Source organism: Talpa occidentalis, unplaced genomic scaffold (assembly GCF_014898055.3).
Source record: "Talpa occidentalis isolate TD23 unplaced genomic scaffold, MPIMG_talOcc4v2.1 talOcc4.9, whole genome shotgun sequence".
Classification (NCBI taxonomy): Eukaryota; Metazoa; Chordata; class Mammalia; order Eulipotyphla; family Talpidae; genus Talpa; species Talpa occidentalis.
Window position 1 is genome coordinate 95103956 of NW_023605305.1, and position 25600 is coordinate 95129555.

The 25600-nt window shown below is 34.4% G+C and overlaps 1 protein-coding gene across 5 annotated transcripts in view; it reads left to right on the plus strand.

The window, feature by feature from the left end:
- Positions 1 to 24326, plus strand: part of MTF2 (metal response element binding transcription factor 2) — a 44925-nt gene extending 20599 nt beyond the window's left edge. For 3 of the 5 annotated variants that reach the window (XM_054691859.1, XM_037501470.2, XM_054691862.1), the window contains 13 exons: positions 364 to 445; positions 3830 to 3925; positions 4154 to 4254; positions 4639 to 4787; positions 6145 to 6240; positions 7327 to 7395; positions 8170 to 8293; positions 14458 to 14525; positions 16036 to 16206; positions 20322 to 20427; positions 20552 to 20604; positions 20717 to 20821; positions 23847 to 24326. In XM_054691859.1, the coding sequence (XP_054547834.1) occupies positions 364 to 445; positions 3830 to 3925; positions 4154 to 4254; positions 4639 to 4787; positions 6145 to 6240; positions 7327 to 7395; positions 8170 to 8293; positions 14458 to 14525; positions 16036 to 16206; positions 20322 to 20427; positions 20552 to 20604; positions 20717 to 20821; positions 23847 to 24204 (1578 nt within the window). In that variant the 3' untranslated portion in view covers positions 24205 to 24326. The remainder of the gene's footprint in view (positions 1 to 363; positions 446 to 3829; positions 3926 to 4153; positions 4255 to 4638; positions 4788 to 6144; positions 6241 to 7326; positions 7396 to 8169; positions 8294 to 14457; positions 14526 to 16035; positions 16207 to 20321; positions 20428 to 20551; positions 20605 to 20716; positions 20822 to 23846) is intronic. The other 2 variants (XM_054691860.1, XM_054691861.1) reach the window with 1 other exon arrangement.
- Positions 24327 to 25600: the final 1274 nt, after the last annotated feature.

A 25600-nucleotide genomic window follows, 5' to 3' on the forward strand; every position in this document is an offset into this window, starting at 1 on the left:
AACTTTTAATAATCTTTTTTAAAAAAAAAGATTGATTTATTTATTTATGCAAGCACTGGGCACAGTCAGAAGTGCGGGAGGGTAAGAAGAGTCACCAGAGCCAGAGCGGGGAACAGAACAGGCAGACCGACGAAATACACTGCTGAGGGAAGCAGCAGGCGCAGCAGGAGAGGTTTGCGCACCGTGTGGTACCCTCGCCGGCAACCTGGGATGGAACCGGCGCTGCAGAGGCTGCGGGCAGCCTCGCAGCCCAGCTCTCAACCACTGCGCCACCGGGAGAGGCCCAACTTTTAAAAATCTTGAATTTAACGTCATGTTTTTAGTCTTAGAAGAAATCACCATAAGTATTTCTTTCTATTTCAGATAAACATATTGAAACAGAGCTGCTTCATTATATTTGAAGACAGTTCTAAATCCTGGGTTCTCTGGAAGGACATTCAAACAGGCAGGTGCTACTATTTCTCTTGAACATGATTTATATTGAAGTTTGATTTCCTTCAGCTTGTCATTTTCTAGTGTTGTCTGTTGAGTACAGTCTATTAAGATAACTCATAATCATTTTTGAGGAGTTACAAATTATATGAGAAGAGCAAGAATTAACTCTGAGGGTAGAAGTAGACTAGAGAACAGGTGCATTACTGATGCACACTTATAAACTATTGTTACACTTCTAAGAACCTTGTAAAACTTTTTTAGCCATTTGGGCTTCAACATAACTGTTATTTGCCCATATTAGTACAAAATAATGTAGAGAACTGATACTGCGCACATACTATTTGCCATATGGTATGGGGAATTAGAACATAGTTAATAGATTTGGAGTGCTAAAAATAATCATTAGTAAATTGGTTTGAAATTACTGTTTAATTATGGTCTTTCATGTTTAAATGGGAAAATGAGGCTATATTTGGGTGCAAGTAAAAATGAATAAAGGTATGCCTTGGTTTGGTTGTAGGTACCTTTCTTGTAATGCTTTCCATTTTTATAAACTATAATTGCTGTATGACCTTTGAATCTGCTGAATATAAGTGTTTTTCAAGGTAGCTCTTTCATGGAAGTGCTTTATTTATAGAAGTATGAATATTAAAATTTAGAGTATATTAGCTGCATAATAAAGTCCCATTTTTGGTTTTCTTTTTACTGGGTTAATAGGCCCATGCTAAGACCTGTGTTTTGTTTCACCTTTTGTAGAGAGGAGAAATAAATTGTCTTTACTTTTCTAAAAGTATTTAGTGATTGGGTTTTGTATTTGAGTCTGAACTCCAACTTTGGTAAGTTATTGATATGTTCCATGGATTCCTTTTACTATATCTAGACTGCAAAGGGTTGTTCCATGGCCATGTAACTGCTTATAATGCTTAGTGAGTAGCTCATATGTTGCTATAGAATTAGCAGGTGAATCTGAGAAACTGCATTATGGCAGATTCAGTGTGGAGACTAGTTTTAGTGGTTTTCTTCGTATGAGAACATGCTCTATGCGTATGTGTATGTATATATATATATATATCTCAAAATAATAATATGAAAAGATTCTAAAGAGTAAGGAAAACACATAATAATGTTAGTCAAAGAAATGTACATTACAACAGAGAGAGAATGTTAAGACCATTAAATACATTTAAAAGAATTTTTCATTTTAATACCTAATACTGTTATTGTTTCAGTGAAAATGATACACTGCATTGCTGGTGGCAGTGTAAATTTCTATTCAGGATATTATTTTTTTAAATTATTTTTTTAAAGATTTATTTTATTTATACAAGAGCTGGGGTACAGGCCATATGCGCGGGAGGGCAAGAGGGTTCACCAGAGACAGAGTGGGGAACAGAACAGGCAGACTGATGAAATACATTGCTGAGGGGAGCAGTAGGCGAGACAGGAGAGGTCTGCTGCAGCATGTGGGTTTCTCCCTGGCTGGCCAGGATCGAACCCACGCTACAGAGGCTGTGGACAGCTTCACAGTATGGCGCTCAACTGCCTGCGCCACCAGGGAGGCCCTCTGGATATTAAATTTTTTTTTTTTTTAAAGATTTATTTATTTATTTATGCAAGCACTGGGTACAGTCAGAAGCACGGGAGGGTGAGAGAATTCACCAGAGCCAGAGCGGGGAGCAGAGCAGGCAGAAGGACCGAAGTACACTGCTGAGGGGAGCAGCGGGCGGCAGGAGAGGTCTGCGCGCCATGTGGGACCCTCCTCCGGTGGCCGGGGAGCAGCCGGGGATCGAACCGGTGCCGCAGAGGCTGCAGGCAGCTTCACAACCCAGCGCTCAACCGCTGCGCCATGGATATTAAATTTTAACAGTTGTGTTAAATGCATAAAAATACTTAAACGCAGACGTACTTCTAGCAGTAATTCAAAAGGAAAAAGCGTTTATATCTGAGATGAAATGAGCAGGACTTTATTGTCAATTTGATTTATAGTAAGGGCGATTTTTGTAGGCTACTAAGCTACTCAGAATTTCTCATAAACTTCATGGTGAGGAAAAAATGAACTTAGATTTCACAAGTAAAATAAAGATCCTTCCTTCTTCAGGATAGTTTCCTGAGGTGAACACATATTGTCAAATTGGAACCACTTTCTCTGAGGATCTACCTTTTCCCCACCAATCCACATGGTTTAGTGGGAGTCACATCAGACATCTGCCTTAATATGGGGTGATCGTCATTTTCCAGATAATTGCAGATTTGGACTGAGAGGTCCCAGGCTCAGACTGGTGGTTCTCTTGATTGGAGCCATGAACTCAGAAGCTCTACTCCTAGAGCTGGGTGGAATATTATTCACCTATTAGAAGTCATAATTTTGTAAACTGACTGAAAAATGCTTTTGGTAGAAAAAATAACTACATAGTATTGATGAAAGGAAGCATCTCACAGTATAGAGGAGAGACTATGGACTCTGCCATATTGGGGTTTGGATCCTTATCTTAATACTTCCTGACTGAAGGTCTTTCTGAGGTTTAATATTTGTTAATAAATAGAATATTTACCTAAAAGTTATAGAATTATATCAAATTTTATGTTGCACCTAACTCAGTGTTTGGTCCATAGCACAAAATTTTAGATTTTTGTTATTGTTATGTGAGCAAAGCCTGTATATTAGTATTTTAACTATGTATATTGAAATTGACAAGAGAATATTGGAAATAATTGTGTTAAGAGTGATAAAATTGTATCCTAAATTTTGTAGAATAAGATTATTTTTAGAATAAAATTGATTAGGGTATTATTACTGAATAATATTACCTGAATAACTATTCAGGTAAAAGTAATATTAACTTTGGAACCTTCCAACTTTTGTTGTAGTAGAGTTATGTTAGGTTATACCAATGGAAATTCAGGAATTGGAAGTTAAATAGCAGTCAGCCTCTTTCATAAATTAGTAAATAAAAAATGTTCAGAATCCAGGAGGAAAAGAGTCTTTGCTATCATTCTTACCCTCTTTCTTTTTTAGTCTTATGATGTAAGATGGTATAGGGTGAGTGAAAACAATGTGCATGTTCTAGTATTTACACAATATCCTTGTCCTTATAGAGAGTGGGAATATTGGAAGTAAATAGTAAGTGATCCTGCCTGAGACCAATTTAAATTATACCCTCTAAAAAAAAGATTGAACTATGATTGTAGACAGACATCTTAAGGTAAAGGTGGGAAGGATATAGGGAGGAGAGTGAGAACATTTTGTGTATTGTCCTTTGCCTTGAGAAGAAATCATGACCTAGTAGCATTGCCATATATTTTACTCACTGAGTCAAACAAGTAGCTTTGCTATTTGGAACGTTTCTTAATTATATTATGACTGTTTTCTGAATTTATAATTTAAATATTTTAGGAGCCACTGGAAGTGGGGAAATGGTCTGTACAATATGTCAAGAAGAGTATTCAGAAGCTCCTAATGAAATGGTTATATGTGATAAGTGTGGCCAAGGTAAACATTTTTTATTCTTACAGAAAAGTTTTGTTACATACTTAAAGCCTCTGTTGAAGATTAGTGATTAAAATACTTTATATTAGTTCACTTGAAGCTATTATTGTGGTTTTTCATCAATTATATATACATTAATACAGGAAAAGAGTACTAAAATACCTTCTTGAAATTGCATTACAGTATCTATTAATAAAACAGAATTTGCTTTATGCTCTTTTTGATATTAAGGATATCATCAGTTGTGTCACACACCTCATATTGATTCCAGTGTGATTGATTCAGATGAAAAATGGCTCTGTCGACAGTGTGTTTTTGCAACAACAACAAAGGTATCTTTTAAGTGTTTTGGGCTAAAGCCCTAAATGGAATTTGTAAGGCAATATCAACATAATGATTGTGTACATTGAAAATTTATTTGAATGAAATGAATAGTCTTTTGGGCAAAAAGAAGTGCTGTTTATTATTTGACTAATGATGCTTAAGTGACCTGCAACTATTCTTGTACTTATTTGCTGATTGTTATCTTGATATTGGGGCAATAATTTGAAAGAAGAGACAACAAAATAGATTATTATTAGTCAAACAGTTTGTGATATGGTAGGAAATTCAGAATGGAAGTAGCTTCAGAAATTTCATAAGCATTTTTAAGTTTTAGAATTGTATTTAAAATTTCATCCTTCACTCATTTAAATAACCTTTTCCCTCTAATATAGAGGGGTGGTGCTCTTAAGAAAGGACCTAATGCCAAAGCATTGCAAGTCATGAAGCAGACATTACCCTACAGTGTGGCAGATCTGGAATGGGATGCAGGTCATAAAACCAATGTCCAGCAATGTTACTGCTATTGTGGAGGCCCTGGAGAGTAAGTGAATAGTTATTTAATGTATTTTAAGTAATTTTCCTTGCTATTTTTGGTCTACCTTATTGTTCTTATTGATTGTGGTGTGTGAGTAAGAATGGATTGTAAATGCATGAAAGTATCAATAAAGAAAATTGGCAAGATTAGTAACTGGTTATATTTATCTTTATTATTAAGTGTTTGCTACATTAATTAGAGTTCTAATAATGTTTAGAGGAAATTTACGTTTAACTTCTGCTCACTGGTTCTAGTTGCAATCTTTGGAACTAAAGAAAAATACATCTTCTATTTCTTAGGAGGTAACTCTTAAAAATATTTCAATCCAGCAATCAAATTCCCATTCCCATGAGTCACATACAATTAGCATTCTTTTTTTCCTGGCTGAAATCTCTATTACCAAAAAACATTCTTTAAGACATGATATCCAAAGTCTCTTTTTGTTGCTGTCTAGTTTTTGAAAGTTATTCTTGAAATACATTGTCATGATTTAAGTATGCAGGATTTCCATAGAAATGGTCTGATAGACTACACTGATGCTCTTAGTTCTGCCTTATATTTCTCTTGTTGCAGAAACAGATTGTATTACCTCTCTTTGATTGTATTCTTTCGGTTTAAGTTGGGTTTGTATGTAGGTAGTTAACTAATAACACCTTATAGTTTTTTTTAAAAACATTACATTTAACTATTTAAATAGTAGTTACTAGTTTTTTATATCTTTCTTCCTTATTAGATTCTGTGCTTAAGACAGAGTTGCAATATAGTAGAATTGTGTAGTAGATGTTTAGTGATGAAAACATGAATAAATGAATGGATTTTCATCTCTGATTATACAGAGTTTTTGTGATTTAACTTTCTTAATGGAAGACTTCTCAGTTTATAGTCACCTGCAGATTTAAGAAACATTCTGTCTGGTTTCTTTAAATCACTTGTAAAAGAGAGAAACAGGCCCAGATATTGATCTTTGTCCTTTACTCATTCATACCTAGCATTTAATTTAAAGCATTACTCACAACAGGTAGAAACCATTATAAGACATTATTTTATGAAACTGTTATTCATTGTGTTTTTGAGGAGTAGAAAGTCGATGTGAAAATAATTCTGGGCTTTTGTGCTTTGGAAGAGATCCCTTGCTAGTGTCGAAACCATGCCCTTGTTGACTAGAAATAGTGAACATATTTTCTGACCCCTTATAAATTCTTGTGTATAAAGATGGAAAGGTTTCTTTCCCTTTTTGGGAAAGAAAGAAATTAATACTAAGTATATCAGAAATGTGATATATTCAGAATTCTATTCTGCATAAAGCCATTTTAGTTATTTTCTTTGAACGGTAATAATTTTAATCTTAAATTTTTCCTTATAGCTGGTATTTAAAGATGCTGCAATGCTGCAAATGTAAGCAGTGGTTTCATGAGGCTTGTGTGCAATGCCTTCAAAAGCCAATGTTATTTGGAGACAGGTGAGAAGGCATTTCAACTTCACTGGTTTTTTTATTTTCTTTTTTTATTTTCTTTTATTGTGGTTCCTTGCAGTCTCATATTTTTAAAAGTTGTTTTATTTGTAAATTTTTTTTTGATATTTATTTATTTATGCATACAAGAGCTGGGATACAGGCCAGAAGTGTGGGGGTGAGAGGATTCACCAGACACAGAGTGGGGAGCAGAACAGGCAGATCGACCCAAGTACACTGCTGAGGGGAGCAGCAGGCGAGGCAGGAGAGGTCTGCTGTGCTATGTGGGTTGCTCCCTGGCCAGCCGGGGATCGAACTCATGCTGCAGAGGCTGCGGACTGCTTCATAAATTGCATCTTAACCCCTTGTGCCACCAGGGAGGCCCTAAAAGTTGTTTTAATAGTGATTTGTAAAAGGGTCACTTGGAGGGGAAATATTGGATAATAGACTTTAATTACACAGAATTTAAATATACATGGAATTTTTGTGCTTTTGAATATTATCCCAGAAAGCTTTTAAGTCTTTGATTAATGATTATATTTGTTCATATTACCCCACAGTGCTCTAAACTGTTCTCACTGGTACCTTCCTTTAAAAAACCTCAAAGGGTCAAGAAATTTGATATACACCATTTGTGCCTTCTATGTGAAGAATTTCTAAAAACAGATCTAGGCTGTTTTTATGGATTAGAAGAGAGAACTCTAGGAATAGCACTAAACTTAACAACAGAAAACATGGCCATTTAAAGCTTCGTTTATGCCACTTAATATCTTTCTGTCTTTAGTTTGTTTTCTTTGGGTTTATTTTACCAGATCACTTTGTGCATTGAATGTAATAGTGTATGTAGGAAAACCATTCGAATTCTGGTATACACAACCACTAATAAACTACATTATGAATTTCTGTGTGAAGTAAAGTCTGTAATGGTTTAAAAATAAAATTGCCCTTTCCTCCCAGATAAGAACTATGTAATTATTTGTTATACCTGGAAAAGAAATTCTTTCACAGTGTCATAATTCATATTATATTTTGCTTTGTTAAATGGTTTAGGTATACTCTTAAATACTTAATATACAGCTTTTCTTCTTTCCTTAGGTTTTATACATTTATTTGCTCTGTCTGTAGTTCTGGACCTGAATACCTCAAACGTCTACCATTACAGTGGTGAGTATAGACATATCTGTTAAGGAATAAGAAAGAGCCATATTCTAAAACCTATAGTATGAAACTTTATATGAAACATATTTCATATAAACAATGCATTTACTTGGCATAAGCCTTGATTTTATTTATCCTCTTTTGTAGTCAGATGGCATAAAATACAGCTTTCAAAACATCTTTTAGATCTTCAGATTTTTTACTCATTTTTCTAGATCTTTTGGGCCTTCAGAATAGCATACGGCAGAAGAGACAAAGGTCTTAATGACAAATAAGCCAATTTCTGCTTCAGTCTTGGGTATGGGAAGTCTGAGTTTTAGAGATTTACTGACAAAGTGCTTCTACCAAGTACTTAGAAATCTTTGTTAAATGTTTTTCATATTTTAGGAAAAGATAAAGTTTAACTCAAGAATCAGACATGGGGTGTTAAAAATAAGTCTATTCTGTAACTTATATATAGTAGTGAAAAGTGGTAAAAATTCTGATTGTAAAATATTTTTTTCTTAAAATCAGATCCTCTGAATGCATTTTAAGAAATCAAATATGGCTTTGTTTATAGTTACAATCCTATGCAGGATAAGTAAATGTTTAGTTAACGTTTTCCAATGATTTTTATATGTAATGATTTATTAATTGTGAATATGACTGACAACATTGTCACTCTGTTCCCTAAATACTTCACTTTAGATTTAATTGCTGGTTTTATAAAAAGATTGTGTAATTTTTTAGCAATAACCAAAAACATTGTTTTCGTATATTTTGATTATTTTTGGATTCCAGGGTAGATATAGCACACCTATGCCTTTATAACCTAAGTGTTATTCACAAGAAGAAATACTTTGATTCTGAACTTGAGCTTATGACATACATTAATGAAAACTGGGATAGATTGCACCCTGGAGAGGTAGGTGGTCTTGAGCTAAATCTCATTAGTTATTTGATGTCCTTTTTTGTTTTGTTTTTGTTAAAAACAGCTAAGAGACATGCATAAACCAGATATCTAAAGTACAATTTTACTTTTAGTTCAGGATAAATAACTTTGATAAGGATATTAGGATGAGCCCTTTTACATCCTCCTGTTGTTGTAGACTTGGGAAAATTAAGAAGAAGTAAACTACTTGATTTTTCCCTTTTCTGAAGTGAGAATCACTATTATTAAAGATACATGGAGGGAGAAATCCTTATCATTGGGTATCTTAAGATTCCATTTCCTTTTCTTCTAAATTTATCTTTACATTTAGGGAGGTAGGCAACATTTCTTTCCTCTTTTGTTAGTACTCCCTTATCTAGCTTTCAGGGATGGTGGGACCCATTAATAGTATTAGGATAATGAGTTAGACAGTAAAGTTACATGAGTTGGAGATTATCCATCTCATTTTGACATCTCATTTTGTTTTTCATTTGCCTAGTATAGCCACTCACGCTTGTTTGCAAAAAAAATTTTTTGAAGTGATGTGAAACTTAAGATTGTTCATTGAAGATTTTGAAGCTGTAAAATAGCACAAAAAGGAAAGAAACTCAAATAAGTATAATAACCTTGTTTTTAGCATGTGTTTAGAATTATTAAAAATATAGATATTAGTGCTAAGGTTAATTAAAAATTTTGTTTCATAACATGTTGAATCAGATGTGTAAATTTTAGTCTTATATTACTCCTTGGTAAAAAACTGATTGAAATTTTGGGAATAATTTGCATTTTAAAGGGTTCATATCAAATAGGATATCAGGGTTTTTGTTACTTGGGGGATTTTATGGGGCATCAGGAGAATATAATGCACAATTGTTTAAAAGTTAATTGATGGCATATCAGTTGCATAAAACACCTGCAGAATATTTAGGTTTTCAAATAAAGGATATTAAAATCAGTTGAGTTAAAACGTTTTGAAAGTTAGAAATATAACACTCTTGTTCAGTTTTAAATGCTTCTTTTTTCAGATGGAGTTTGAAAAGAGTGATTTTACAAATTTGATATATTTTATTAGTAAACTAGTAATAAAAGAAGTAAGTGTAAAGCACTAGTAAATATAGTGTTCTTTATAGTCATTTTTAATACTTAATGTTCTAATTGATTCATTTAAAATGCTTTCTTCCTAGCCATGGTACTTTCAACACTTAATATGCAGATATATCTGTATTCCTTTTAGTACATTTTATTTCATGTGATTAAATTCTGTAGTAGTTACTTCATGTAGAGGGTGGACATACATATAAAAAAATCAATTTTTATTTCAAATGCTATCATTTTTATTAAGATAAAAGTAAAAATTTAGATTTTATTTAAGAGGTAAAAATTTTTAAATCACAGACAATTTTAAGAAATGAATACAATTTATGAGTTTCAGATACTTCAGTTCCAGCTGAACTTTCGCTACATCAGACATTTTTTTTTTTTCAGATAAGATAGATAAGTGTTTTTATTTTCTGTAGCCTGTGAAATAACATGTTAGAAATAAGAAATTTCACTTTCTCATTCTTTGACAAATGGAATTTTTTAAATTTAAAAATAAGAAAAATATGAGTATAATCGAATAAAACTTGCCAACTTTTCTCATTTTAAAGAAGAAAATATTCAGAGTTTAGATTCCATCCTCAGACTGTTATTGATAGGTGAAAGTTCACTTTTTGATTCTCTGTGTTAACGTTTTACAGCTTTATGCTGTAATAAGAATTGATTTTTAGAGTGAGATTTTAATATAATAGTAAAAGAGACCATAAATTTGATGTGTAGTGGTTATTCATTTAGTTTACTTTTAAATGTTAGCGGTAATAGAAACAAATATGATAAGAATAATGGATTATTCCAAGTTATTAAAATAGTAAATTCTTTGGGTAAAGGAAATTGAATTACAAATTGAATTTTGTCACTAATCCAAATTTAGGTTAATAGATATTTCCTTTTTTTATATATTTATGTTCAAAATCTTTTTATGGAAGTCTTGCTTTAAAACATGGAAAATACTATATGCTAGATATAATGAATTGAGCACTTTGAACTATTTGAGTCATTTTCAGATTATTATATTGCTTTAAAGAGAAGCTGAAACTTTTAGATCATATTAAAACATGCTGATCATTTTATATCATGGTTTTTTTTAACACTTTTGAAACGTTATATCTTCATGATTATTATATAAACTGAGTATAGTATAGCTGTTTGTGAAACTATTTTGAAATGCTTTCTTTGAGATAGTAAAAAATGTAGCAAAAATGTAACATTTTAGATTGCAAATAAAGGTTGCGTAAGATTTTTATATAGAATAAAGTGTCACTGTTCTGTACCAGATTGCTTATTGGAATTAAAATGAGATTTTTAAAATTATTTATTTATTCATACAGGAACTGGGGTACAGGCCAGAGATGTGGGGGGTGAGATTATTCACCAGAGACAGAGCGGGGAAAAGAACAGGCAGACTGACTGAAATACACTGCTGAGGGGAGCAGTGGGGGAGATAGGAGAGGTCTGCTTCGCCATGTGGGTTGCTCCCTGGCCGCCCAGGGATTGAACTCATGCTGCAGATGCTGCAGATTGCTTTATAGTGTGGTGCTTAACCCCTTGTGCCACCAGGGAGGCCCCTAAATGAGATATTACTAATTTGGGAATCTGCTTGTTTTTGTCTTTGATTCCTAAATTTATTTGAAATCCTCTTTGTATAAGGTTAACCCATTTTTCTGTTAACTATGTTTGTAAATTTCACAAACCCAAAGGTTAATAGCAGAACAATATGTTAAGTGCTTCCTCACTTTTGAGGAATGTAGAGATAAAAGCATAGCTAAAACTCAAATGAAATACTGTGGCAGAAATGATGTTTTGCCAAGAGAAAATTGTATGGTAGAGGTAATATAATACTTGTCATAGAAAATTGTAAGAAATCTGGCTATTTTTTGCAACCTTTGTATATTAGCATACAGTGTATAGATTGGCAAATTAGTTACTTAAGCTATTGGCACACTTAGACCAAAATGGCATGGCATTCACTATTTGTAATTAAGGGGTGTACAGATATACCCCCACTTTTTGAAAATCTCTGTTGAGCCACTTTGCTTTTAAGAAAGACCTACATTAGTACCTGTTTTTTGTTGTTGTTGCGGGGGGGGCGGTGAGAGGATGCATCAGAGACAGAGTGGGGAGTAGAACAGGTGGATTGGCTGAAATATACTGCGAAGGGGAGCAGCGGTCGAGACAGGAGAGGTCTGCTGTGCCATATGTGCGTAGCTCCCTGGCCAGGGGAGGGAACTCAGGATACAGCTGCGATAGCGCTGAGACTTAACCCCTAGGCCATCAGGGGGGGCCCTGGTTTTTTGTTTTTTGGTTTGCTAACTGAAAGAAATCTGAAGAGGATTTTCATTTTTATGACAAAAGATGAAGTGTAGAAATAGCATTCAGCTTTTGTAATTTGTAGTTAGCTGTTATGGAACAGTGTTTCTCCCTTTGCCATGAGAGTGGCAGTGGCAATGCTAAGCTCCATTCCTGGAAGCTACTTTGTATTACATCTTATGTTAGTTTTTATTATGTTATGTTAACATCTTATGTTAGTGTTACTTGATGGGTTGCTTTTGGGGTCTGGGAATGCTCAAAATTTTTCTCATTTAAATTAATAGTAATGTATTGTTCCCTTTACGCCATTTAAGCTTATGAAAGTTTTCATAGGAATCTTCTATTTTCAGATAGTGGGGCAAACCCATGTTTTACTGCAGGGAAGAGTTAATACTATACATGGTAGCATTTATGTCTGTATAGAAGTAACACCCATAAATATAAAAGCTTAATGAGCTTAGTGTCAGTAGAGAGAAAAACAAAAATAATTCTGCTGAAGGTATTTATTATTAAAGGCTCATGGTCAGATGAAAGTCCAACAATTTGATACTCTTCTAATACAGATTATATGATTCACATTTTAATATTTGCATTCATAGTTTTCAAAATACACAAAGGATACTGCTCCTGGCCCCATTATGTAAGTTAAAATATACATCCCTGTGCAAAATAGCCCTGGAATGCTCTAAAACTCACAGATAAAATTTCTTGAGAAACCATAGAGAATAACCTTATGTTGTGATTTTTAAAACAGTAAGAGTGGATTTGAGAAATTAGGAGATCAGTTTTGTTGTTGATTTTTTTTAGCAAAACGATAGAGCAGATTTTTCAAATACATGTTTTGTGAGGATTTAAAAGATAGTAGGAGAAAAACACTAAATTGTTAGAACAAATCACGTTAAATACTCTGGCTTCTCTATAGATATGATTAGCAACACAGATGTATGAAATGCATTGCATATGATGTAGCCATAGTATAACTTCATTTTAAGGTAAGGTATCAAAATGTGAATTGGTTAAGTAAAACTATAATGAATTTGTAAACAGTAACAACAGAAGTCAGTAGCTTAGAACTATTCTTAAGAGAGATACTAATGAAGAGCCCAGGGCTCTGTATCTCCTCTCAATTCAAGAAGGATGGCAGGGCAAGTGAAAAGATAGAGTGAGCTGATAATCAAATCAAATTAACAAGTTATGAAGTTCGTCTTTTAGCCTTAAATCCACATATAACAGTATATGCATATGGTAAAGGGGACACTTGATAGTACATCTGATAAAATTGTAGAGTTGGTGAGGGAACAAGGAAAAGGATGGAATTAGTAACTTAAGGATTAACACAAATCATGTGGTATTGATGTTAAGAATTTTAACCTGATCTTATTACATAGGCATGATAGCTGCTGTTAATTATTTGAGGAAATAGAATAGATCCAGGAAAGATGATTTTGCCCAGCTATAAAATGGCAGTAGGTGCCTCATCAGCTTTCATCAATGGTCATATTTGAACCAAGGTTGAATGACTGTACTGTAAAAGGGATCGCAGTATCAATGTATGTTTAAATTAGATGGACATCTAAGTTCTTTGTCAACCTTTAAAGTTTGATTCTATTGTTTATCCTTTAATAGAATGTCTCTATTATTGGACAATTCAGAAATTACAGTAGGAGGAGATGGCATGGTACATAGGAATGAGTACCAAAGTGTCCTATTGCATTTTTTTAAAAAAAATATCCAATACATTGGCACATAACGGGCTCTCAGTAAATGTTAAGTGAATGCATTGCCACTAGGGTTTAGAATCTAGCTCTCTCACTTAACTGCCCATGTGATTTTGAATAGTTTATTTGGCCTTTATATCCTGTTAATTAATCTATAAAATAGTTAAAGTGGGTCCTCCCAACATTTTTCGTGACTGATTTGTTCTTTTTACTTAAGGTTTAGGAATCCTAATGGTAAAGAACATAGTGGCATTAATTTTGAAAGTTAACTGTGATATTTTGGAAGTTTTTATTTTTAAAGTTGTAACATTTTTGAGGATGATACTTTCTATAATCTAGAATTTTTTAGTATTGGCCTCTGTCTTTGAAGAAGAGGTAGAAATGACTGAAGGAAGCCCTTTTGTAACAATATAGAATACTTTCTAGAATTGAATATAATTTGTGATAATAAAAAATTTCTCAGGCACTTTGGGTTTTGGAGCTGGGTAAAGCCTGTAATTGTTATTAAAATAGCTCCTCTAATTTCACATTTAAAAAAAGTATAGAGATGATTGGTCTGTGCTGTTGTTAGAAGTATTGGGAAATAAAGTGGTATGGTTCTTATTATTTATATTCTTTTTAGACACTTTTATGGTTGATATAAAAATAATTCTAAGGTATTATTTTCCCAAATTATAGAATTAACATAAATTTAATAACTAATAAAATCCCATTTTTGTAGGTTCTGTAGCTTATAGTTATTTCAGACATATCATTTATTTGATCCATGCAGTTGCTAGTAAAGTTACTGCAGGATTTATACTCACTTTTTTATAGGTAAGAAACAAACCTTAAGAGGGTAAAGGGTCTTATATCACACAGCTAGTCATTGAGGACCTGGAATTATAAATTTGATTTTCTGACTACCAGTCAGTATGCTTTTCCTCTGTAGCACATTGCCCCTACCAGGTGCTAGTGCTAATTGCCTCTGTCTAGCAGGTATATTACTAACTGATTAAATTATAGTGCTTTAAATTGTTTCTTGATACTTCACAGCTCGCAGACACACCAAAATCTGAAAGATATGAGCATGTTCTGGAGGCATTAAATGATTACAAGACCATGTAAGTTGATTTATTTTATGTATCCCTATGAGGGAGACATTTAGTAAGTATAAGGAATAACGGCATTGCTTAGGAATTGTAGGATTGTTTTATAGAATTATTGTATACCATTTTAAGCTTTTTAATCTCCTATTTCACTCAGAGTGTAGCAGTGATTCTCAAGGATTGGAGAAGGAAAGAACAATCCTGGGAATGGTGGATGGGGGGGAATATTAATGTCTGAGAACAGTTTACTCTGTTAAAATAAAAAAGCTTAATTCAGTAATAACCTATTTTTATAATGCAGTTTACTAAAAGTAAAATCTTGCTGGTGGGAATATGTAAAAGCTAAAGGAGTATATTGTAGAGAAAATGGGTTTTTATGATGAAATTTATGGTTTTAAGATTAATGTCATCACTTATAAAAAAGAGGTATTAGTGATCTAAATTTTTTATAATTATATAATATAGTTTAATATCTTATTATATAGGTCTTTGTTAAAAGCCAGTATATCTATATTTATTAATGTTTTCACAATAAGTAGAAATAATTTTTGTAAACATGTCTCTGATTGTAACCAACTATTGAGTTAGAAAATTTTTCTTTGTAACAAGTTGCTTTTTTTGTGACTTCACAGTGCTTCCTCATTAAAAAACGTTACAATTAGTAGTGTCTAGATCTTTAGGCTGTCTCAATAGGTCTATAAAGCACTTGAGCATTTACTATACTGGTGAAAACTATGGAACAGTAAATTCCGTAATCCATTTTAGGGTGCCAGAAACACATCTGTTCCTATTATGGTTGGAATGGGGGCTCCCTTTACTCAAACCTACATAAAAATCGAAGACTAATTCAAGCATTTGGTAGTGGTTTTTGTGGTCAGGCAGGCTCTACTAGAGCTGAGATTGATGGGAGTGTTTTGGAAAAAGGGCCCTAAGGACTTTGGGAAAGAATTAAGAAGTATATTTTTCAGACACCCAAGCCCACATTGGAATAACACTTCTTTGCTGTAGGTTATTTCCAATTCCAAATCTGACACACTAGACACTCCTTTTCTTTCTTTTATTTTCTGGGCCTCTAGGATTGGTCTCCTATTTTCCTTTTCAGTGCTGTCACCTGTGACTTCTCACCAGGGTTTCTCTCCTTACAGATCTACTCTGAAATAGAAATCTTTTTCTAAACCTTTTTGGAGATATTTTTCACAGATGATATTAAAGTATGGTAAAACAAACTGAGTTTAGAAAGACACCACTCCATACTCTTCTTTCTGCCTTTAAAAAGTTAGACGCCATGTTTAAAAAGAAAAGTAGACGTGGTCTTCACCCTTCCTTCAAATAACTGTTCTTCCCTTCCTACTCGCTTATATCCTACTGTGGACTGGGCAGATAAGAATCGGGGAAAGAGCAAGTTTTTATAGTATTGGGTAGACTTTCATGTATTAAGGCATTATATATGAAAGTTATGAGTTAGGGTCTGCCATGTATATGTGTTCAGTTTTTAAATTTTTAGTTAATTTTTTTAAAAATTTAGGTTTATGTCTGGGAAAGAAATAAAGAAGAAGAAGCATTTGTTTGGGTTGCGAATACGTGTTCCTCCTGTGCCACCAAATGTGGCTTTCAAAGCAGAGAAAGAACCTGAAGGAACATCCCATGAATTTAAAATTAAAGGCAGAAAGGCATCCAAACCTATATCTGATTCAAGGTAAAAGTTGATCTGTGGCTTAGTTTTTCTCTTTAGCTTATTTGTAACTAAAAATTGTGTGTTTAGTCTCATTAGTATATTTGAAAGTATAAGTGGCAGTTACCTTGATTTGTTTTCCTGTTTATAATTTCTTGCTTAGACAAGTTGCAAAAGAGTTTATGCTAGATATCTGTTTATTTTAGATCTTAGCACTTCCAGGAATAGGCCCTTATGTAATTTGTTAGCAAACAGCTTAAGTTTCGGCCTGTTCATTTGTTTGTGTGTTCATTTTACATTCTTTCATTTATTCATTTCTTCCATTTATCAAGCACTTTACTATCTAAGTGCTGGGGATACAATAATAAACAAGACAGACTTTCTTTCTGCCCTGATGATGTTTACATTATAGTGGGGAAGAAGGGTGATAAAGCAAATAAAATATGTATTTGTGTACCACGTTACTGATTTTGGGAAATAACTTACAATTTTAAGCTATACTGGGATGGACAAGGATGAGGGAGGAGGGCCTACTTTAAGAAGGAAGCTTAAGGAAGGCCTAATTAAGATAATACTTAAGATGAACTTGAAAGAATGAGAATGACCTAATGTGAGGAACAAAGACTAGGTAGTTGAAATCATAAGTATGACAGCTGTGAGGTATGTTCTAGGAGTTCCCTAAGGCTAGTGTGATAGGAATAAGAGAGTAGCATCAGGTCTTGGAAAGGTTGGGTGGAGCTTGATCATTAGAGTCTTAATAGGTCTAGTCAGGAGTTTGGGTGGTTTTCTAAGAATACTGGGCGGGAGGAGGGGGGAAAATATATTTAAAGATGTCAGTGTATTGAATTATCCTTTAAAAATTCTTTGGATACAATTTGAGAAGGGATAGGTGTAGAGATGAGAATAGAAGCAAGAGAAAATTGAGATTGAAGTTGTCTAGGTGAGAGATAGAGGAGGTTGCTTGTATAGGGTTGGTTGGTTCAAATGGAGAGAAAAAGATTTAAGATCTTTATTGGAGGTGGAATTTTTTGGTTTTGCTAAATTTATGGAAGAAAGGAAGAAATAAGTTTAATAATGCGAAGATTTCTGACTTGGTACTATTTGTTACCAGGATTTGGAAGAACAGATTTTGGCAAACTGAATGAAGCATTCTTCTATTTCATACTCAATTAGTTTGAGATTCTTGGTAGGAAATATCTAAATGATGATTATGTTAAGATACAGGCAGTTGAGTATGTTATACAGTGACATAAATTTTGAAGTTGATTTATAAAACTGTGAGATTACGTGAATTACCTGAGAACCATATATAGAGAGAAAAGAGAATGTGACCTATAATGATGCCCTGATATTATTTAGAGTTTTGGAAGAGGCAAAGTAAACAAAGGAGAACAAAAAAAAAGATTAGTGAGGTAGGGGAAAACCTAGAAAGTTTGATAGCATGAAAAGAAAGGGAAGAGGGGAGTTTTTCAAGAAAGATGAGTACATTAAATAATGAATGCTGCTGAGAGGTGGGTTTAAGATGAGGGGAAAATGTTTATTGGATAACATTTTGTTATTTGTTACCTTAACAAAAAGTTTTTTTTGTTTTGTTTTTTTTGAGAGGTGAAGATAGAAGTCAGATTGGAGTTGGTCAAAATGTGATTGAATCCAGCACTGTCCAATTTACATGTCACAACTGGACTTTTTCTTCAAATAAGGGACATAAGCAGATTCAAAATAATGGTGATAATACTAATAAAGAAAAAAACAGAAAATAGGAAATCTTTTAGAATTCTGATGAGAAGGGAAAAAGTGGCAAGGGTATGTGTCATCTCTCAGAAGTTAAATTGTGAAGGGAAGTAGACAAATGGAATGGAAGTTGAAGAGGGTAAAAGAGTAGTCAAGAGATGGTTTTTAATAAGAAGCAAGATGTTTGAAACTTGTTTTTGTATGTTTTATATGCTAGTGGGAATGTTGCAGTGAAGAAGAGATGAGTATATGAGAGAGGGGAGGTAATATGATACAAAGTTTGAGAAACCAAAAGGGGAACAGATTTAGAGCTGAAAAGTAGGAGTGACATTTGACAAAAGGATCTACACCTTCTATTGAAATGGGGTGAAAAGAGAAGATGGGTATAAATGCTGGTTCTGTTTGTAGATTTGGCATTTGGAAGATGACTAAAGTTATTGACTGGTAATTTATATGTTCACAGTGATACATGAGATGGAGATAGCTGAGAGGGGTGTGCAGAAAGGGAAGAAATTGAAGAAGTATAAAAATGAATCAGTCATGTGGGAGGATAAGAAAATATAATTACAGTGGTTTATGCTTCATAGAAGCATTTGTGTTTGCAATGAATAATTATAATACATATTTTAGATAATATTTGAAGGTCACTGTCTCCCTAGCACTCCTTTCCCTCTTCAAGTTGTATCATTAATCCTTGCTAGCAATTGCCCATAAGATAGAAGAAAAAGGTTATTTCTTCAACTTTCTGATTCCTGTCATAATTTTGATAGAACACTCCATCTGTGGTAGCTTCCATGTTTTTATTTGATGCTACCAGGTAAAGGTTCAACGTTCTTTGAAGGCATTCTGAATTGGTCTTACAATCTGAAAGTATTTTCCTTTTTTCTTTTTTTTTTTTTTAAGATTTATTTATTTATGCATACAAGAGCTGGGATACAGGCCAGAGGCGTGGGGGGTGGTGGTGAGAGGCTTTACCAGAGACAGAGTGGGGAACAGAACAGGCAGACTGACCGCAGTACACTGCTAAGGGGAGCAGCAGGCAAGTCAGGAGAGGTCTGCTGCACCATGTGGGTTGCTCCTTGGCGGGCCGGGGGAGCAAACTCATGCTGCAGAGGTAGTGGACAGCTTCATAGGTTGCATGTTAACCCTGTGCGCCACCAGGAAGGCCCTGAAAGTATTTTCTTTATTCTGGGGATCCTTTATAACTGTGAGGTTGATATCTCCCCTCCACCCCCCAAAAAAAAGTGTATTCCCATCTTTCTTATCCTTGAGACTTTTGATTGTAGTTCTAGTTAACGCTTTGTTATTCTGCACCCCTTCTTTTTCTTTCCTGGTCCTTTCACCTTTATTTGCCAGTTTTAGTTTTGATTCTGGAAGGATAGAGGTAGTAGTCTTGCCTAGTTTTCTTCATTCATCTTTTCCATCTATTATATAGTATTTTTCCCTTTCCTTGTTTTTAAAATGAATTTTCCTGGATTTATGCCACCTGACCCATTTTATTAACCTGCTTCTGTGCACACATTTGTTACTTTCTAACTATACTGTGAATCTCCTAGCACAGAGATTATATCTTTGTGCCCCCCCCCCTTACCGAATACCCCTTTTATACGACATGTTTGGTCAGTAAAAAGTAGATATTCTGTTAATATTTGCCCTCTTTCTTCTTCCCTTCTGTTAATCAGAGATGTACTTGTTACTTTGTTTCCTTCCCGTTGTTTGATATTTGCCCTTATGTCTCAAAAACAGCTTTCTAAATCTTTCTAATTTTGCTCTTAGAGTGATTCCTTGCCCAATATGAAGGATTCCTTCCTCCTTTCTCCTTTATGTTCTGCCACCCTGGGCTTCATTCTTTTTCTGATTAGCATCATTCAAGAATCCATGTGTATTTAACTCTAAAGGCAATCGCTATTGATACCACTATATTTTAACATAGACACTTGCTGGACTCATGGGGTTAACAAACTAGATTCATACTCATTTTCAATAGTAAATTTTGAAACATCCCCTAAGTACGCATGTAGTAGTAACAACCCTAACTAAGTAATTGAACTTTTAGGAGTTTTGAAACCCTTTATTCAGTATAGTAATCTGTTTTTGTTTTGTCTTTTTAAGTTTTAGGTGATATATATATATTTTTTTCAGATTTGTATTAAAGAGAATTTTTTCTTAAACATTTCATATGTAAATATCTCTAAAGTCAGTAATAGCTATTCAAGTTAGAATATGCACTTGACAACTTGTAGATTAAACTTAATTTTGTTTTTATATTGCCATAATATAAAAATGTAATAAGAATATAGTAAGTACAATCTAATTATTACATAAGTGGAGCTATGAGTGTATATTGTCCATTGCCTTTTTGTTTTCTTTATGCAGAGATTAAATGTATAATGGTTTTTATGTTTCAGGGAAGTAAGCAATGGCATAGAAAAAAAAGGAAAGAAAAAATCTGTAGGTCGTCCACCTGGCCCATATACAAGAAAAATGATTCAGAAAACTGCTGAGCCATCTTTGGTAAGAGGATATGCTGGTATATGTTCTCAGAGTGGAAGGATGATTGCAATTACTGAGGAACTCATATTTTTTTCAGCTTACTTTAGAACCATGCTTTAAGTATCCTGTTTTTTTAATTTTCCAGGATAAGGAATCAGTTTCAGAGAATCCCACCTTGGATTTACCTTGTTCTATAGGGTAAATAGAAAGTTATTTCTTCCTTTCCTGAGAATTTTCTTTTTGGGGAAAATTAGTATTTCTATTGTTAAGTAATGATAGTTTTTATACTATTTAAATTCTTTCGTCTCAGGAGAACTGAGGGAACTGCACATTCATCTAATACCTCAGATGTGGATTTCACGGGTGCTTCCAGTGCAAAAGAAACTACCTCGTCTAGCATTTCCAGGCATTTTGGGTAGATATTTTATGTTCTTATTCTCTATTAATTTTCCTCTAGCCTCTTTGTAAAATAAGTAAAGTGTTAGCAATTAGGAAGTTATACAAGTATACTTTTACTTTTTTTTTTTTTTTAAGATTTATTTATTTATGTATACAAGAGCTGGGGTGCAGGCCAGAGATGCAGAGGGGTGAGAGGATTCACTAGAGAGAGAGTAGGGAGCAGAACAGGCAAATCCACTGAAATGCACTGTTGAAGGGAGCAGCGGGCGAGACAGGAGAGGTCTGCTGTGCCATGTGGGTAGCTCCCTGGCTGGGGATCAAACTCCTGCTGCAGTGGCTGTGAATAGCTTCATAGTGCTGCGTCTTAAACCCTTGTGCCACCAGGGAAGCCCCTACTTTTAGTTTTTAAGAAGCAATCCATATGTAGACTTCCTGGGTTGTTAATATTCATCTGAATATATTTGATTTTTAGAGCACAAGTATTAAACATTTTAAATTTGCTTGAAGAGGTGTGAACCTATACCCCTAAAACACACACAGTTTTGTAAACCAGATTTACCTCAAGTAAATATAAGTAAAAATAAGAATATGAATAACACATACAAAATTAAAATACTTTGGAAATATACATATATTTTTTAAAGATTATTTATTTATACAAGCACTGGGTACAGTCAGAAGTGCATGCGGGTGAGAGAATTCATCAGAGCCAGAGCAGGGAGCAGAGCAGGCAGAAGGACTGAGGTACACTGCTGAGGGGAGCAGCGGGCGGCAGGAGAGGTCTACGTGCCATGCGGGACCCACCTCAACTAGCCGGGGAGCAGCCGGGGATTGAACCGGCACTGCAGAGGCTGTGGGCAGCTTCGCAACCCAGTGCTCAACCGCTGCGCCACCGGGGAGGCCCTGGAAATATTTTTTTTTTAATTCAGATTTGTTAGGGAATTTGCTGTGTGCACAGAGAAGTACACTTGTGTTGTTAGGCTATGCTTTTTTCTGCTAGACAATTTTATGCTTCTAACATACAAATATGCCTTGCTTTGGGACTACTTGGTATTTTTCATTTATAAATCTGAATCAGGGACATAATTCTTGTCAGTGAAAGGATTTACAACACAGGATTTGCATCAATAGGTAACTTCTCCGGGGCCTCCCTAGAGGCGCAGCGGTTGAACCCTGGGTTGCGAAGCTGCCCACAGCCTCTGCAGTGCCAATTCGATTCCCAGCCGCCGGGTGAGGGTCCCACATGGTGTGCCCTCTGCTCCCTGTGACCCTCTGCTCCCCTCAGCAGTATATTTTGTCAGTCTGCCTGTTCTGTTCCCTGCTCTGGCTCTGGTGAATTCTCTCATCCTCCCGTGCTTCTGAATGTACCCAGTGCTTGCATGCATGCATAAATAAATAAATAAATAAATAAATAAATAAATCTTTAAAAAAAAAAAAAAGATAACTTTCCCGTTATAACATTTTATTTATTCTGACTCTACTGATGGACAACTTTTTACTAAAGTACGATAGATTAGGTATGAAAAATTTAGTTTACTTGGGGGGGATCACAACATTGGGCTTGCAAATTTTATGCTTCAGCTTTTGTTTAACTTTTGTTTCTAATTCAAGCACTGCTCTTATACAAAATTCTAAGTATTTAAAGGTTTAAAATGTAATTTATTTATTAATGACTCATGAGTAATAGAAACTTACCTGGTGCTTTCATATACATTATGAAATTTAATTTTTATCCTTTAATTTTTAAAATAATCTTTTGAATTGATTGTTACTCTTACTTTACAGATGAGGAAAATGAGACTTACAGGGTTTTGAATAATAAGCCCAAGATATCAATAGCATGTCTTGCAGTTATAACAGAGCTGGAATGTTAACTGCAGGGCAGTATGATTGTAAAGTCTTTGAAATTGACTGTTTTGCTATATTCTCCCCTTCATACAAGATTGTAAAATCATTACATATCTGAGCTGAAAAGGAACTCAAAGTTTAAAACCTTTACTTAATGCCTTCATGTAAGAGAATAGAAGAAATTTGGGCCTCCCTGGTGGCACAAGGGGTTAAGACGCAACCTGTGAAGCTGTCCGCAACCTCTGTAGCACGAGTTCGATCCCCAGCCAGCCAGGGAGCAAACCACATGGCACAGCAGACCTCTGCTGTCTTGCCTGCTACTCTCTTCAGTAGTGTACTTTGGTCAGTCTGCCTGTTTATTAGCTCCCCACTCTGTCTCTGGTGAATCCTCACCCACCACACACCTCTGGCTTGTACCCCAGATCTTGTATGCATAAATAAATAAATCTTTAAAAAAAGAGAGAGAGAATAGGAGAAATTTGAATATGGGGCTCCCTGGTAGTGCAAGGGGTTAAGATGCAGCCTTTGAAGCTGTCAACAACCTCTGCAGCATGAGTTCAATTCCCCAGCTGCTCCCCTTAGCAGTGTACTGCGGTCAGTCTGCCTGTTCTGTTCCCCACTCTGTCTCTGGTGAATCTTCTCACCCCCAAAAGAAATTTGAATATGGCTAATATCATATAGTACTAGATCCAGGGTAAGCTGATTCATGCTACTCCAGTTCATTATGTTTCGTTACTAGGCCTAGAACTGGTAACGAGAACTTTTATGCATTCTGCTGTCTGTTTAAGCATGGGGACAATGTTTTACATGTAATGGTTATTAAATATTTACTGTATTGAATGAATAAGTGAATGCACTTTTTAAAAAAATAAGACTGTTGATAAGACCTTACTATTAATAGAGCCTCTTAGTAAGAATTTGCCTTTTTTGACTGATCTCATAGTTCAATTTAAGCTATTAAAGATAATAAAGAAAGAAAAAACTCTTCAAAGATTATCCCCAGAAGGTAATGGAATCTAATGAGGGGGAGCTATAGTCCATTTATATAGCTTTTATTGTTTTTGCTTTGGCCGATTTTTATGTCAGCAAGGGTATAAACTTAGAATGATAGAAAGAAAATCAGAGAACATATTGTATGCTCAAAGGGTGCTTTATAAGTTTAGTAGACAATTGTGGCCCTTTTCGTTTCATAGACTATCTGACTCCAGAAAAAGAACTCGTACAGGAAGATCTTGGCCTGCTGCAATACCACATTTACGGAGGAGAAGGGGTCGTCTTCCAAGAAGAGCACTCCAGACCCAGAACTCAGAAATTGTAAAGGATGATGAAGGCAAAGAAGATTACCAGTTTGATGAACTCAACACAGAGATTCTGAATAATTTAGCAGATCAGGAGTTACAACTCAATCATCTAAAAAACTCCATTACCAGTTATTTTGGTGCTGCAGGTAGAATAGCATGTGGCGAAAAATACCGAGTATTGGCTCGTCGGGTGACGCTTGATGGAAAGGTGCAGTATCTTGTGGAATGGGAAGGAGCAACTGCATCCTGACTGTAGGACTGAACATTATGTTCACTGCACTCATTTTCTGTAGGTACAGTTCAAAGCCCTAACGGAGTCTGGCTTTTACTGTCTTTCCTTTAAAAAAAAAAAAAAAGTCAAATTCACAAAAGGAGATGATACTAGCCTTAACATGTACCTGTCAATGTTACGGATATTGTCATAAAAAGATATCTTTTAAAAATCAGAACAGAGACTTAATTTTTTAAATCTTAAGATTTGTAGAATGTTTCTAGGATAGGGTATTAAAAATGATTCAAACCCATGCATGGTGTTAGATAATTTTTCTAATTATTCCATTGAGTCAGTTTTTGTGATTAGTGGTTATCAGAGCAAACGGATCATGTAGATAGATAGCACAAGTATTTGGAGAAATGTCTGTTGTTATTACCAAAATGTTGGAAAAATTTATTTCAATACCTTTTAGATTTCATAAAGTGCAGTGTATATAATGCCTACTAAAAGACTGTAAAATATTGAAATTTTCTTTCAAACAAAGTGTAAAAAATATATTGAGCCTGTAAATTGCTCTGTGACTAGACTTCATTGTCGTCTTAATATATTCTTTGCATGTGCATATATATACACACGGGTGTATATATATGTGTGTGATTATGTGACCTATGCAATACAAATTATGGGAATGGGCAGCTTTGGAGTATATATCCCATAATTCTTTTTTCAGGAATAGTTGCAGTATTTACACAGCAGCATTTCTTCTCAGGCTTTTATTGGGTGCTGTTGCTTGCTATGTATGAAGAGAAATGTGTCAAACAAGTTTAGTGTGTTCTGAAGAGGGTGTGAACAACAGTGTTCATGGGCTTTTAGAATGCTTTTCACTTTTAGTCCTTGTCACTCAGCTGTTCAGTACCTAAAAACAAATACAAATAATATGAACATTATCTCCTACTAAAAGTAGCTTTTTCAAGTTTTCATGGCACATTATGATTGTAAATGTCTCTCAGTTTTAACAGTAAGTCTTATAAGGAGTCCCATGAAGATTCCTGAAATGTCTGTAGTAACTGTTAGTCATGTTGAATAAGTGTAGTATGAACAAAGTATTTTATTGCACAGGGTTAAAAAGCAGTATGTTGCCTGTGGAGGCTACTGCTGTTTTATTACAACATTACCTCTTGTTTTTATAAAATGTACCAAGATTTAAATTGATAACTTTATTTTACATGTTAAAAAAAAAAACAGTTTCTTTTATCACCAGTGTTAGAGTTGTCTTCTGTTTCTTTTTGTTTTGTTTTGTTTGTTTTCCTTTTTAGCCAAAGAGTAAACAGAAGAATATTCTTATTTTTGGTGGCTATTCATTTTACTCTTAAAAGTGATTGGTGGACTTTAGCCTGGAAATTGGGGAATTTGCTGCCAAAATGAAAAATAT